General features: G+C 37.7%; 1 protein-coding gene across 3 annotated transcripts in view; it reads right to left on the bottom strand.

The window, feature by feature from the left end:
• The window catches only part of nfatc2a (nuclear factor of activated T cells 2a), a 52,502-nt gene that overhangs the window by 32,148 nt on the left and 3,996 nt on the right, over positions 1-16,358 (bottom strand). For all 3 annotated transcript variants that reach the window (XM_048177602.1, XM_048177601.1, XM_048177600.1), the window contains 4 exons: positions 13,253-14,165; positions 11,636-11,804; positions 5,890-6,092; positions 5,602-5,774 (listed from right to left, as the gene is read on the bottom strand). In XM_048177602.1, coding sequence (XP_048033559.1) covers positions 5,602-5,774; positions 5,890-6,092; positions 11,636-11,804; positions 13,253-14,165 — 1,458 coding nt within the window. The remainder of the gene's footprint in view (positions 1-5,601; positions 5,775-5,889; positions 6,093-11,635; positions 11,805-13,252; positions 14,166-16,358) is intronic.

The raw sequence follows: 16,358 nt of genomic DNA, 5'->3' as shown, positions 1-16,358 counted from the left end.
GGAAAATAATCTCTGTTATGGATGTTTGAAAACTGGCCATCGTGCAAGAGACTGTCGCTATCGTCTTTCCTGTAATACATGTAAAGGGAAACATCCAACTTGCCTTCATGATGATAACTTTATCAAGAGAGAAGGGCCAGTCTCTGTAACAGCATTTGCTCCAACATCAGAAGATGAGTCAACCGCTGTTGTATCCTTGAGCGTGGCTGGAAGGGGATCATCTTATACATCAATGGTTGTACCAGTGTGGTTATCATCAAGCAAAGACGTGAGTATAGAAAAATTAGTTTATGCCTTACTTGATTCACAAAGTGATACAACCTTTATCGACCAAGAAGTGAGCAATGTCTTGCAGGCAGATAAATCTCCTGTTAAGTTAAAATTGACAACTATGACTGGAAAGGACACCATAGTGAAGAGTGAAAGGATTTCAGGACTTCGTGTAAGAGGTTATAGTTCTGCCACTTATATCGATCTCCCTCCTGTCTATACTAAAGACTGCATTCCAGTTAACCATGCACATATACCTACATGTGAAACAGCTAAACGTTGGAACCATCTTTCTCCTATGGTTGAAGAGATACCCTCTTTGAAGGACTGTGAGGCTGGGCTTTTGATTGGCTACAATTGTGCTAGAGCACTGGCGCCAAGACAAGTGATTGTAGGAGAGTATGATGAACCTTATGCGGTTAAAACTGATCTAGGCTGGAGCATTGTTGGACCTTCATTACCCAAGCCTGATTCCTCTGGTGTTTCTAGTCTCTGTCACAGACTTTCTGCCAAAGAAGTTCCTCCATTGACTCCAGCAGATGCTATTCGTGTTTTAGAATCTGACTTTAGGAATGTTGATGATGATAAAACTTTATCCCAAGATGACATCATATTTTTGAATAAGTTGAGTAATGGTATAAGGAAAAATAGCTTTGGACACTTTGAAATGCCTTTGCCCTTTAAAGAAAGGCCTTGTTTGCCAGATAACAGACAGCTGGCTCTTGTACGACTTAACCATCTAAAGAGAAAATTGTTAAAGGATCAAAGATACAAGGAGCATTATGTGGAATTTATGGAGGATGTCATTAAAAGAGGAGAGGCAGAGGAAGTGAAAGATGTTGGGAGTGAAGGTAACAAATGGTATATTCCTCATCACGGTGTTTACCACCCCAAGAAACCAAGCAAATTGAGAGTAGTTTTTGACTGTTCTGCAAGGTATGATGGAATCAGTTTAAATGATCATCTCCTTCAAGGACCTGACTTGTTAAACAGTTTGACTGGTGTTCTTCTTAGATTTCGCCAGCACCCTGTTGCTTTAATATGTGATGTTGAGAAAATGTTTCATCAGTTCCATGTACATGAAGCAGACAGAGATTTTCTGCGTTTCTTGTGGTGGAGAAATGGAGACTTGAAAGAACAACCTAAAGAGTACAGAATGACTGTCCATCTCTTTGGAGCATCTTCATCTCCAGGATGCGTGAATTACGGACTAAAGCATCTGGCTGAAGGTAACAAAGAACAGTACCCTTTGGGCTCTCAGTTTGTAATGAATGATTTCTACGTAGATGATGGTGTTACAAGTGTACAAACAGCAGAGGATGCAATTCAGCTCGCTCAAGAAGCCAGAGAACTCTGTGCCATTGGTGGCCTTAGACTTCACAAATTTGTGTCCAATGATAAATCTGTCCTGGAAAGTATTCCTCCCTCTGAACGAGTAATTAATGTAAAAGAACCTGATCTCTCATTCAATGACTCCTTGACAGAGCGAACATTGGGGATTCAGTGGAACATGGAACTTGATTGTTTTAAGTTTGATATTTGTCTCAAGGAACAGCCAGCAACTCGACGTGGAATCTTATCTACAATTGCATCGGTGTATGACCCATTAGGATTCTTGGCTCCATTCATCCTTCATGGTAAGAAAATACTCCAGGAAGTATGCAGACAGGGTACTGGTTGGGATGATTCACTGAATAACGAGTTGCAGCCAAGGTGGGAGTGTTGGAAAGGAGATTTGAGCAACTTGAAAAGAGTGAATATTCCCCGCACATATGCTCCTCCTGGGTTTGGAAAGGTAAAAGAAGTAGAGCTGCACCATTTTTCAGACGCTAGTACTAGTGGATATGGACAGTGCTCATATCTGAGATTGAAAAATGAAAGGGAAGATGTCCATGTTGCTCTTGCCATGGGAAAGTCCCGTGTATCTCCTTTAAAGATCACAACTATTCCTAGGTTGGAGTTGACAGCCGCAGTTGTTTCAGTGAATGTCAGCAAAGTCCTTAGAAAAGAACTTCGATATATTGACATCACAGAGTTTTTCTGGACTGACTCCAAGGTTGTTCTGGGATATATCAATAATGAAGCCAGGCGATTCCACACATTTGTTGCTAACAGAGTACAAAGGATTCATTTAAGTACAGTTCCACAGCAATGGAGATATGTTCCAACAAAGGACAATCCTGCAGATCATGTCTCAAGAGGTCTTACTGTGGATGAACTGATTTCATCTAACTGGTTCACAGGGCCAGGGTTCTTATGGAATAAGGAGATGGCACTCCCTCCTATTGAAGTTCCAGAACTACATTCAAGTGACTCTGAAGTCAGAAGTTTTCAAACACTTAACACAAAGGCAGTGGAACAGGAATCTATTGTAGATCGTCTGTTAAAGTTTTCATCTTGGTCCAATTTGGTTAGAGCAATTGCACGTATTCAACGACGAATTAATAAAGATAAATCAAGCAGTCTCTCTACAGTTGATGAAAGAGAAAAGGCAGAGTGCCTAATTGTTAAACTTTTACAAAGGCATGTGTTTCATCATGAACTGAAAGTCTTAAGCAAAGGTGTCCAGTTATCATCTCACAATGAATTGTACAACCTTGACCCATTTCTTGACATTGATGGTGTGTTCAAGGTGGGAGGACGACTAAGTAATTCTTCTCTCTGTAGTCGACTCAAACATCCTGCAATTATTCCTAAAGACCATCATATTACAAGGTTGATCATAGCTGACTGCCATGAAAGAGTTAAGCATCAAGGTAAAGGGTTTACCATCAATGAAATCCGTTCAAAGGGTTTTTGGATCCCAGGCATCAATCGTACTGTAGCATCTTATGTGCGGAATTGTGTGACTTGTAGAAAACACAGGCGACCAACGGAAGCGCAAAAGATGGCTGACTTGCCTCCAGAGAGAGTAAATCCTTCACCACCTTTCACTTACAGTGGTATGGACTGTTTTGGCCCATTTTTTGTGAAACAAGGACGAAAAGAGTATAAAAGATATGGATTGATCTTTACTTGTTTCTCTTCCCGTGCCATTCATATTGAGATGCTTGATTCTTTGTCAACAGATTCTTTCATTAATGGCTTGCGTTGCTTTATTGCCTTACGTGGAGCAGTTCGGCAGATAAAATCTGATCAAGGAAGTAACTTTGTGGGTGCTAAGAAGGAGTTGACTGAAGCTCTCAAAGAACTTGACACAGAGAAGCTGAATAATTTCTTGTCTGAGAACCAGTGTGACTTTGTCATGAATGCACCATGTTCAAGTCATTCTGGAGGTGTATGGGAACGACAGATTAGGACTGTTAGAAGTGTTCTCCAGTCTACGCTTTTAATTGCTTCTGAAAGGATTGACGATTCATCTTTAAGAGCATTCCTTTATGAAGCAATGTCAATTGTAAACAGTCGCCCACTCACTGTTGATAATTTAAATGATTCAAATAGTCTTGAACCTATAACACCAAATCACTTTCTTACCATGAAATCAACCATTGCCTTACCTCCCCCAGGCAAGTTCACTAAAGAAGATCTTTATGCTAGGAAAAGGTGGCGCCAGGTTCAGTATCTTGCTGAACAATTTTGGAGTCGTTGGCGTAAAGAGTACCTTTCAAATATTGCTGTCAGACAGCGTTGGCACACCCCTAAGAGAAATCTTTTAATCGGGGATATAGTGATTGTCAAGGACAATGATCTACCTAGGCATAAATGGTCATTAGGTAGGATTGTAGAAACAACCATAGATTCAGATGGACTTGTGAGGAGAGTCAGAGTTCGTCTTGGTGACAAAAGTTTTGGAAAGAAGGGACAATGTCTTGGTAGGCCTTCTGTTATTGAACGTCCTGTTCAGAAGTTGGTTTTATTGTTGGGGAGTTGTTAAATGTTGTGTTTTTTTTTTTTTTTTTTTTTTTTTTTTTTAAACTGTATTTGTATTGTTTGAAGTTTCACTGTAATTTTGAAATCATTTTGTTTTATTATAACTCATGATTTGGTGGGAGTGTAACGGATGGTTAACTTAAAGGAGAGTTTTCATCGATCCATTTGTATCAAGCTTCCTTAAGGGACTTTTATTTTGGTAAGCGACTTGATGCGCGACCTATGCGCGTCACATTTGGACCGTATAAAGTGGGGCCCATTTCCGCCAGGTGTATGTGTGTGTGTGTGTGTGTGTGTGTGTGTGTACGCTGATTGAAGGACGCAGCTTGCCGTTTCTCTCCTATTGTATTTTGTGCATCCCACTAGAGGGTTATAAGGTAAACGAGTTTATTTTCTTCTGTTGTGTAACTGTATTGTTTTATGTTGGGTTTGTGTAAGAGTTATAGTGTTTGTTTGTTTTTGTTTTTTGTTTTTTGCTGTAGCTCTTACGGTGTCTACATGAGTGTCACGAATAAAACGTTAATGGAAACATCAGTTTAAGGAGCATCTGACCATCATTCCAGTGGGGTAGCAACACAGAACACATACTTTAAAATGACTTTACAGGGACTTTAACGCAATTCTGTCAAAATCTGGCTAGCATTACATTGTATGATCACGCTCTTATTCACGCAAATGCTTTTAAACCATTCAAGCACCACAAGACACACGAGAACACGCCGTCTGTGAATGCTGTGTCATGTGACACAAATGACTCGTGTGCACAGAAAGACGCATCCCAGTATCGAGTTCTCTTTCACGCTTGAACAAAAAAACAACACACAGAATTATGCCAAAATGACTGTTTTGACTAGTATCCTCATAAGAGCAGTCATAAATGAGTTAAATAACGTCTTAAAGAGTTGTGATAATGTCTTAGAGTCAAATGTTAGCGTCATGTGCGGCTGCTCTTAAAGTGACAGCAGCCTAATAAACCAGTTGCTGTGATGTCTGTCATTAATTTTAATCAAAGAAAACAAAGATAACAGAGAAAATTGTAGCTTTAATCAGGATTAATCTATATTTCATTTATACTTTATCCAGTGAAGACTGTAAAGTGTTTGATAACTTTCTGTATATTTTCTGTTAGACAGGTAAATATGACATTTATTATAATGGGTTTATGTGAAGATTTTAAGTTCACTTAAATTTTTTTAAAGCCTAATAAATGTGATGTGAAAGAGACATCAGTACCAGTGTTAGAATCAGTGACACTGGCCTTCATTCATAAAAAGATGCCATTAAACAAATATTAATTTGGAGAGTAATTGTGAAATTATTACAAAATAAAAATATTAAAAACCCTAATGTTTTTAATCGCAATTAATTACAGAAAAAAACGCATTAAAACCTATTCTAGAAGACCCCAAAAACAAAATCAGTACTCTGTAAAAGGTCACCTTTAAGTCTAAATTTACTCACAGCATTCAATGGGATGCGAAGCAACCTGCAGAGACACGTGCTGGCCTCCTTGCTGGGGAATATGAACACGGAATACCAGTCGGACACGAGTGTTTTTACGCCCAATGTCCGTCTCCCCTTTCCGCAGCTCGATGTCTGCGTTCCGAAGCTTGAGAATCCCGGCACAATCAATTCTGGGAAGAATTAAAAAGCAATTTTTACTATGCACATTTTAAACCCCAAAAAAGTGGACACCATCATGTTAAATGCATATATCTGAAAGAACCATCATCCGTATTGTGTACTCACATTGCTTTCATATTATTCTTTGGCTCAAGAGGAATTTCCAAGACTTTGGTGCTGTTGATGATCTTCTCGTAGCTGGTGGTGGTGACGGTTTTGCCCGTAATGCGATGGACCTGATAGAAAGCATGAGGCTTCAGGATTCGCTCATCTGCCGTGCCAATAAAGATCTCCAAACCAAGCGGCTCCTTGCCACGGTATCCACGTAACTGCACACAGACAAGTGCTATATAAGCATATATAGTACACACTACTGTTCAAAAGTTTGGGATTTTTTTAAAGGATTAGTTCACTTCAGAATTAAACTTTCCTGATAATTTACTCACCCCCCATGTCATCCAAGATGTTTATGCCTTTCTTTCTTCAGTTCGAAAAGAAATTAAGGTTTGTGAGGAAAACATTCCAGGATTTTTCTCCATATAGTGGACTTCACTGGGGTTCAACGGGTTGAAGGTCCAAATGTCAGTTTCAGTGCAGCTTCAAAGAGCTCTACACGATCCCAGACGAGGAATAAGGGTCTTATCTAGCGAAACGATCGGTCATTTTCTAAAAATAATAAATAAAAATGTATATACTTTTTAACAACAATTAACTGCATACGTAATGCGTGGCACATCACAGAGCAGTGCAAGATGAGTTTTTGTGGTTAAAAAGTATAAAAATTATTTTATTTTTTTAGAAAACGACAGATTATTCCTCGTCTGGGATCACGTAGACCCCTTTGAAGCTTCATTGAAACTGCAATTTGGACCTTCAACCCGTTGAAGTCCACTATATGGAGAGAAATCCTGGAATGTTTTCTTTTCTTTTCGACTCAAGAAAGAAAGACATAAACATCTTGGATGACATAGGGGTGAGTAAACTATCAGGAAATTTTCATTCTGAAGTGAAATGATCCTTTAAATGTTCTGGATAGAAGTCTCTTATGGCCAATATTATAATATAATTATTTTGATGAATAGCACAGTGTTTATATTTATAGTGAATAGTGCGGCAGAAGGTCTGCGCTCCTGGTTGGGAAGCACAGATCTGCTGGAAACATTAGCATCTCCAGAAACCTTGACCTCGAGCCAGAAGGGCGTGTGCTGTCTGCAAACATCTTCACCCTTCACAGATTCATCTCCTCAAACTCTACAGGAAACCCATGAGTCACTCACAAGCTCTAACTGTGGCAAAGTTTGTGGCCTGGGTCCTGCCAGTGTCTGTTGACTGATCGTGGAAGATAAATTCTTAAATTCAAATCAAAAACTGAATGGCATTCTGGAAATCATACAGTATTAAACCCACAGTGGCTGTAAATTTAAAAATGGGGTTATGCATATGCATATGAATGTGAAATTGCACAAATGCATCTTAGTTTGTGTCTGAATTCCTGCACTGAAGTTTAATAATTCAGAAGGGCTTTCAAACCCTGTTCGACACAGAGGCAAATGGGCCACATTTTCATATGCAAAACATGGCATGTCCAATGAGAAAAACAACTATGGCTTTGTCATTTTGTTGTAGATGAGCAAGATAAGGTGCACAACAAAACTACCTTTCAACTACATGTATTTCACAAAGATTTTAGAGAATGTAATTTAAGGATATAGGGCTTTGTGCAGGAAACAGACCAGTTTTGATATAATATGAGGGCGAAAAAGCTACTTGATCATTTAGCGAGCTTAACTTTTCTATTGAAACAACTTGAGGTTAACTAATTGTAGGGACAATCCCTACAATTAGAGATAATGCATTGCTCAAGGGCACTTTGATGACAAAGCAATGATGATTTCTGCAAACACTAAAGATTTCAAGCCACCTGGTACTGGTACTGAACGTGCAACCCTTGTAAATGGCAATTCATATGCTTGAAAATCCCAACCTCACTTTTCTTTACTGTGCCGATATATTTCCTACTGAAATAGACAGTTTGGGGCATGACAGATATCGAATGTCTTCCTTTTGTTAAATGACTAACAGCCTTCATTTTATGTCAAAACCACACAACAGATTATATGATAAATGAAAGCATAAGACACTTTCAAAATGAATACATTTCATCTCTTCTTTTGCAAGTGAATTGATGTTAGAGAAAGACAGACCATCGTTACTCATTTTGTGATTTAGTGAAAATATTCAAATCACCATGGCAAAACTGCACAGGCAGAGTCATGTGAATACTGAAAGCAGATGACACAAAAACGTAGGTAACAAATTTGATGTGCACTCTTTAAAAAAAAAACGCGTCTACATCGGAAGGAAGTATGCAGAAACCACAGAGCATGAAGATGCAGCTAAATTTACTCTGGAGTTCAAAAGCACAGTGAGCAGGGCATGTGTCAACACTACAAATTCATATTTGATGGACAAAAGTGGGTAAAAAAAACAATGTCGCGTCAGACATGGGGGTTGAAATGTGTGCATTTGGAGCATTGCAGACAGACTCTTCACAAGAGAACATGATAAGTCCAACATCTGAGAAAGACGAATCATAAATTAGATCTCTTTAATATCTCTATTTTTTCTAGGTAGCAGTGAGATTAAATGGAGTTTGCTTTTTAGAGAGAATAATTATACAGTATTCTAATTACACTGTTGAAGATGTAATTAGTAGCTAGTAATTAATATTTTTTAGAGTAACTTACTAACTTACAAAGGGTGCAATTAGATTTAAGATTAAAATTATTTAAAATATGCCATCCAAATAAATTTTATATATATATATTTTTAAGACTAAATATCACAACACCTACTATAAAACTTATCCAAGTCATATTTTATCCCAAAAATAAATACATATATATAAAAAAATAAAAATAAAACACAAATTAAATAAAAAGCATATATAAAGCAAATATATAAATAAAGCAAATAAATAAATAAAAAATAAATAACACAAATAAAGCATAAATAAATAAAACATTCATAATTAAAACAAATAAAACAAAAATAAACTATGCATTAAAAGTAATAAAACAAATAAAATATTTGTATTTTTTTTTTTAATTATATATATGTAATAGCATATTATTAATAATATTTATATAATAATAATTTATTATTATTTAATAATATTAATAATATTTTTAAGTACTGAGTAATAATAATTAACTACATGTATTTACTATAGGGTTAGGATTAGATGTGGTTTAGGTTAGTTGTATGTAATTAAGCACAATTTATAGTAATTACTATAGTAACTACATGTAACATGTGTAACAAAGGCACTGTAAAATAAAGTGTTACCAAAATATTAATAGTAATAATAACCTTTTAGTAACAACATAATGTTTAATTGATTACGATAGCTGAATTCCAAAAATACTGCATGAAACGTCTAAATGCGTCTCTTTGAGACACAGGTGAGTGAGTCAGGTACGAGGGCTGCGCCTCATGAAGTGGGTAAACACAGCCGTTTCCATGGGCCATCTGAGAACCTGGTTGCCATGGCAGCTGGCGAGCGGTGAGTCAGTCGTGAGGTCGGAAAAGTAAAGTAGAGGAAGGAGCAGTCCTGAGTAACTCCCCGCCACGTGATTGGCCAGCGACGGGCTGCACTGACCACATCGAGCGCCAGGGAATGGAAAGCATTAAACATTTTGGCTCTGCCAAGGCAGTCTGCAATCTTTACCAGAGCACTGACATCGGAAGGATGCTGGCCGCTCCGCTAACAAGACCATTAAAGATGGTTTACACTGAGAGAGCAAAAAGCAACAAGAGGGCTTTCACATAAACTGTTACCCGAGCAACATCAAACTTTAAGTGGTAAACAAACAATATCATGTGTCTTCAGAACACAGCTGCCATTACTGCGTCTGTAAAACCTCTAGACAAACACAACTTCCTGAAGAGTTAAAGAACCTGAAAGTAAATCAAAAAGCAGTAAATAAAAATAAATTGTAACACCTCCTGCTCGAAAACCCCAAAGTCTCTCTGACAAAAATCTAAAAATAAAAATAATCACTATGAAAAATAACAATAAATATAAAATAATAATACAAATTTAAATTAAAATAAAAAATAAATACATTAAAATAAAATGTAACAAAAATATATGGAAGCTTGTTTCCGTCATGAAATAAAAAATAAAAAAGGTAACTGAGACTTTTTCTCTCACAATTTTTACTTTTTTCCTCAGAATTGCATGATATAAAGTCTGAATTGTGAGTTACAAAGTCAGAATTGCGAGATATAAAGTCTGAATTGCGAGATATAAAGTCAGAAATGCGAGTTATAAAGTCAGAATTGCGAGATATAAAGTCAGAAATGCGAGTTATAAAGTCAGAAATGCGAGTTATAAAGTCAGAATTGCGAGATATAAAGTCAGAAATGCGAGTTATAAAGTCAGAAATGCGAGTTATAAAGTCAGAATTGTGAGATATAAAGTCAGAATTGCGAGTTATAAAGTCAGAATTGCGAGATATAAAGTCAGAATTGCGCGTTATAATGTCAGAATTGCGAGATATAATGTCAGAATTGCGAGATATAAAGTCAGAATTGCGAGATATAAAGTCAGAATTGCGAGATATAAAGTCAGAATTGCGCGTTATAATGTCAGAATTGCGAGTTATAAAGTCAGAATTGCGAGATATAAAGTCAGAATTGCGAGATATAAAGTCAGAATTGCGAGATATAAAGTCAGAATTGCGAGATATAAAATCAGAATTGCGAGTTATAAAGTCAGAATTGCGAGATATAAAGTCAGAAATGCGAGTTATAAAGTCAGAATTGCGAGTTATAAAGTCTGAATTGCGCGTTATAATGTCAGAATTGCGAGATATAAAGCCAGAATTGCGAGTTATAAAGTCAGAATTGCGAGTTATAAAGTCAGAATTGCGAGTTATAAAATCAGAATTGCGAGTTATAAAGTCAGAATTGCGAGATATAAAGTCAGAATTGCGAGTTATAAAGTCAGAATTGTGAGATATAAAGTCAGAATTGTGAGTTATAATGTCAGAATTGCGAGTTATAAAGTCAGAATTGCGAGTTATAAAGTCAGAATTGCGTGATATAAAGTCAGAATTGCGAGATATAAAGTCAGAATTGCGAGATATAAAGTCAGAATTGCGAGATATAAAGTCAGAATTGTGAATTATAAAGTCAGAATTGCGAGATATAAAGTCAGAAATGCGAGATAAAAACTCACAATTGCGAGAAAAGAACTCAGAATTATATGCAATTGCGAGTTTAAATCTCGCAATTCTGAGGAAAAATGTCAGAATTGTGAATTTTTTTATTTAGTTATATTTTATTTAAAATATATAATAAAATAAATCAATGTACAATAATTAAAATAAAAATGTAAAAGTAATACAAATAAATGTCAAAACAAAACAAATAAAAATAAAATAAAATAAAATCAGCCTTGATGCTAGGGTGTTCTGGGTGCTTGCTAGGTACTCAGTAATTGAATTACCAAGTCTCTAATGATATTCTGGTCCATACACATGGCTTAAAAATCCACATTATTTGAGGTCTCTTTCATGTATGTGACATAAACAGTGCTGGACGAGTTATGAGCTGATGTTTAAATAATTATGATTCGAGACTTTAACTGTAAGCAAGAGCAGTAGCGAAAGTGATGCTCGTCTTAGCATGCACTACTAATGAATGAATGCATTCATTTGTGTAAGGGTGGATAAAACCTCAGACAGCACACAGAAGAGCAGATGGCCATTTTCATAGCCCTGACCTGGGGCAAAATCACCTCACGCTGCATAATGACTAGGAAATACCTTCACACGCACGTCTAGAAAACAGAACGAACACCCACCTGGACCACAGGGTGACCCCCAGTCGGGGCTTTGACCGCCCCCCGGCTGCCCTCGGTCTCATAGTGGGCTCTGTGGTGGGGTTTGGGCTGCACCTCGATGTGGAGCTCGTACTGATCGGTGCGGCTCGGTAGGGGCCACTCCAGCGGGGGCAGGGAAGCCACGGGGATGCTGGGAGAGATGAAAGATGATAGTCGTGCTCATTTGCTTTACATATCCGATTCGTTGCATGAAAAGTGCAGCAGGTGCATGAGCCATGGAGGTTTTTGCAGAATGTATCACCTTATAAAAGTTATGTGTGACTTATACCAGATCAAATTAAGCACACCTAATACATGCGTTTGTACATGAAAGTGTTACGTTTTTTTAAAGAAATGAATACTTTTATTCAGCAAGGGCATATTAAACTAATTAAAATTGGCAGTAAAGACATTTACAATGTTACGCAAGATTTCTATTTAAAAATCAATTTCTCTTTTGAACTTTCTATTAATCAAAGAAAGCTACAAAAATAGGTATATCATGATTTCCACTAAAATATTAATAAGCAGCAATTTCAACATTGATAATAATTAGAAATGTTTCTTGAGCATCAGATCAGCATATTAGAATGATTTCTGAAGGATCATGTGACACTGAAGACTGGAGTAATGATGCTGAAAATTCAGTTTTGATCACAGGAATAAATTACATTTTACAATATATATTAATTAGAAAACAGTTATTTTGAATTGCAATAATAATTACTGTTTTTACTGTATTTTTAATCAAATAGATGCATCTTTGGCGAGCATAAGAGACTTCTGAACGGTAGTGTATATTGTTTTTTAATTTTTAAAATGTATTTAAAGATTATCTGGACCAATTATCATACTTGCTCAGCTGATTGACAGAATTTTTCATACATTTTAAATAAATAAATATATATTTTAAATAGAAAATATAGTGCATCTCACACATAAATCATCTGTAGGTGCGTTGGATAAAAGTCTAAATTAATTTATTTTCATTAAATAGTATTATGTATACATTTGCATGTCAGTCATCATCATTTACCAATCTGTAATGGTCAAAAAGGCAAATAATTATCATTATTTAAAGGATTAGTTCACTTTAAAATGAAAACTACCCCAAGCTTTACTCCGAATTTTTTCATAACTTGTATACAGAAGGTGTTTTGGACTGCGAGAGGCATCACACTTTCTTCGTAAGTTGAATACGGAAGGCGGTCTGGCGGAAGCTAGATATTTTATTTTATAACTTGTTAAATATGGATATTATTCTTACATAAACGCATCGCTTCGCTTCAGAAGGCCTTTATTAACCCCCCGGAGCCATGTGGAGTATGTTTATGATGGATGGAAGCACTTTCTTCAGCTTCATACTTGTTGATCCCATTCACTGCCATTATAAAGCTCGGATGCGTCAGGATATTTATTAATATATCTCAGATTGTGTTCATCAGAAAGATGAAAATCCTATACACCTAGGATGACTAGAGGGTGAGTAAATCTTAGGGAAGTTTTCATTTTAAAGTGAAATAATCCTTTAATTCCTATCAAAGTTGGGTCCCTCTTCAAGCAAACCCTGCATAGAAGGAAAATTATGACCATTTTTACCTGCATATGCCAGGCACCAACTGTTTAGGCCAGATTTGAGGGATTACGAAGAAAGGTTCAGAGCCAGGTTTGGTCTTCACATCCTGGTCACATGACACCAGGTAACTCTCAGTGTGGTTGTCTTGGTAGAGCGGGTAGACCTGCTGGTTAGTCTTCACGATCTTGGTAGGAATGGAACTAGCCTGGCCAACCCCGAACCCGTTCATGGACCCCGAGAGGTTATTTGAGCCATAAGAGCGATGCTCTTCGTGGCCACCGTGGGGTGACGGGCTGCGTGATCGGGCCACCGGAACCAGGTTGGGGTTTCTGTACATCTCGTAGGTGCGTTTGCATAGAGGGGAGGTGGAACGCGAGCCGGGCCGGGGGGAAGGAGACCGCGGCCCTACACAGCCGTCCTCGGCCAGGCTGGTTCGCGGAGAAGTGCCCGGACTGGTACGAGGGGAACCCGTGTAAATGCCCTGAAGTCGTGGGCAGAGTTCTCCAGTGGCCTGGCTGTTGCTGGGCGAAACGCAGGGCGAGGCAAAGGGCGAGAAGTTCTCTGAGTGCCAGGAGGTGGACGAGTTGCTGCTGGCGGGACTCAGGCACTGCGACTCCCTGTAGGCCAGGGGATCGTGACCGGGCACGGTGAGCCCGGCACTGGGGCTGGTGTTCACGAGATGGTTCTGGAGGGAGTCTCGACCATGACTATAGTGCTCGCGGGAGGGCGTGATCTCAATTCGGGGACTCAGGGCCTGGCTGTTGGGTCTGCCGTACTCCAGGTAGTTCTTTGCATCCAGTTGCTCGTAGCCTTCGTTGGTGACCTCGGCGTACGAAGACGCACACGGCTTGATGCCGTAGGGTGAAGCTTCCACCAGAGGATAAGAGAGGCTGGGAGCAGAGATGAGGTCTTTGTCGGAGGAGATGCTTTGCTCATCTATAACAGCAAAAGACACGAAGTGGGTAAGTAAAAATTTAAACACTGCTGTCTGTGTCTACTATTAAAAGGGGACCTATTATGTCCTTTTACAATGTCTTGATTTTGTTTTTGGGTATATAGAATAGGTTTTCCACATATTTTCCATTGTTGCAGCACCTCTCTTTCCAGTCTGTTGGTAATGCTGTTGGGTGCATTTCCCAAAAGCATCGTTAGCCAACTATGATCGCCAAGATTGGTTGAATTGTGTTGATAACGACGGAACTTGTGACTATAGTTGGCTTTGGGAAAAGTATTTATTTTTTGTCTCTATGAAGCCCCTCCTTCCAAAAAAGCACAATGTGCTCTGATTGGTCGGTTGGACCAGTGTGTTGTGACTGGAGTTTCAACACACTACTAACCCGCCCCTTTATTTTGTGTATCCCTTTGGTGGGAATTATTTAAATGAGGAATATTGTGATGCATTCGTTCCCGGAAGAAAACTCAAAACTATAATGGAGGCATTTCAGGGAGTTCAGAAACAATGCGCACTGATATAGGGTAGTGTTGTCAAAAGTACCGACCATGATACCAAGTCGGTATTGAAATTTTAAAAATATGAGCACTGTTGAGCGGATTCGTATGCACCTCTGATTGGCCTCTGATTGCTCACGCTCATCAGATATGTCTGTGATTGGCTGCAATGATCAACACTTCAAAAACATGTTGTAAATAGACATTAATGATGCTCTTCACAGATACACATGGGAGGCTTTCAAATGCTCCCGCTTTCAAAACGCTTTCACATTCAAACACTTCCGTGTGTTGATCATTGTAGCCAATCACAGACATATCTGATGAGTGTGAACACAGAGGCCAATCAGAGGTGTTTATGAATCCACTCAAAAACACGTGGCACAAAGCGTCATATTTTTTTAAATTTCAGTACCGACTTGGTATCGCGGTCGGTACTTTTGACAACACTAATATAGAGAATAACTCCCTTTGGAGTGGCTTTGTAACTTTGCAGATCTTTTTCATACTCAAACAGCAACATCATATATGCAACACTAAACATTTAAAAGATTGCAGTCACATGACAATATACTCTGCAAGTGGTGCTCAATAATACACTTTTTCACTGGACTTGGTTCCAGAAGTATTTTTTCTATAGGAAGTTTTTAAAATGTATAAGCCATGAATCAAACCAACCAGCCACAACAAGTGTTTAAAAATCAAAGATGTGTACTGAAAAAGATCTACAATCCCATGAAGCATTGCAAATGACAAATGAATTAAAAACAATAGAGAAATATGAATCGATTTAAAGATGTGGATTATGTATGCAATTATATATTTTACATTTATTGCATACAAATACATAATTTGCACTGCTTCATTGGAAACGCTAAAGAGTTCTTTTGATTGGTGAGGATTTCTGTAGTTTATGTAATTAAGTAGTTTTTCACCATTTCACCAAGTATTTCACCATTAAACATGATTATTTTAAGTTGAAATAATGCGGGCTGAAACATACCATCGAATACCAACTTTGTAGCTCATAGTAGGCCTGTCTTTAAAGGGTTATGTTATTGTTAAAAATCAATTCCCCTATGGAGAAAATGAATCTGATTTTAACACTTTTGGCAGTCCAGTCAACTAGCAACCTTGTTCTGGTTCATTTCATCACACTATATTGGGCCAAGTCGCATTAAATTGTGAGATGTTGTATACTACACATTTTGAGAAATGTAGTAATTCATTCAATGAATACAGAAAATTTGCACTATTTATCACGTCCTATTTTTTGTATAAAGTGTGATGTAGTGTTAGCAAGTTCAATTTCACGTCATTACCATCACACACAACATCAAAACCTCACACCTAGTTAGCTAGCTCAATTAACTTCGAATTTGTGTATTAATACACACAAAATTGTTTGTGTATTAATAAAATGATCACATATTGACTGGGTTGGTGATGAGACCTACTGCTACTTTGAAATAATGCAAGTTTTAAAAAATTAATTACATTTCCAAACGGTCCTTCTGTTTTTCTGGATGAGATGTGCTCCCGTCATTTCCATCATAACCAAATTTTAAGTGTTTTTGGAGAAATGCAAATGTTGTCTAAAATGTCTGGTGTGATGGTAATGAAAGGAGTATTGTGGACAGTAATTGTTTGTTATTAAAAGATTATTTTCAGATATAAAAT

Source organism: Megalobrama amblycephala, linkage group LG24 (genome assembly GCF_018812025.1).
Source record: "Megalobrama amblycephala isolate DHTTF-2021 linkage group LG24, ASM1881202v1, whole genome shotgun sequence".
Classification (NCBI taxonomy): Eukaryota; Metazoa; Chordata; class Actinopteri; order Cypriniformes; family Xenocyprididae; genus Megalobrama; species Megalobrama amblycephala.
Note: the sequence above shows the minus strand (reverse complement) of the source record. Positions and strands in the feature narration are given on the sequence as shown.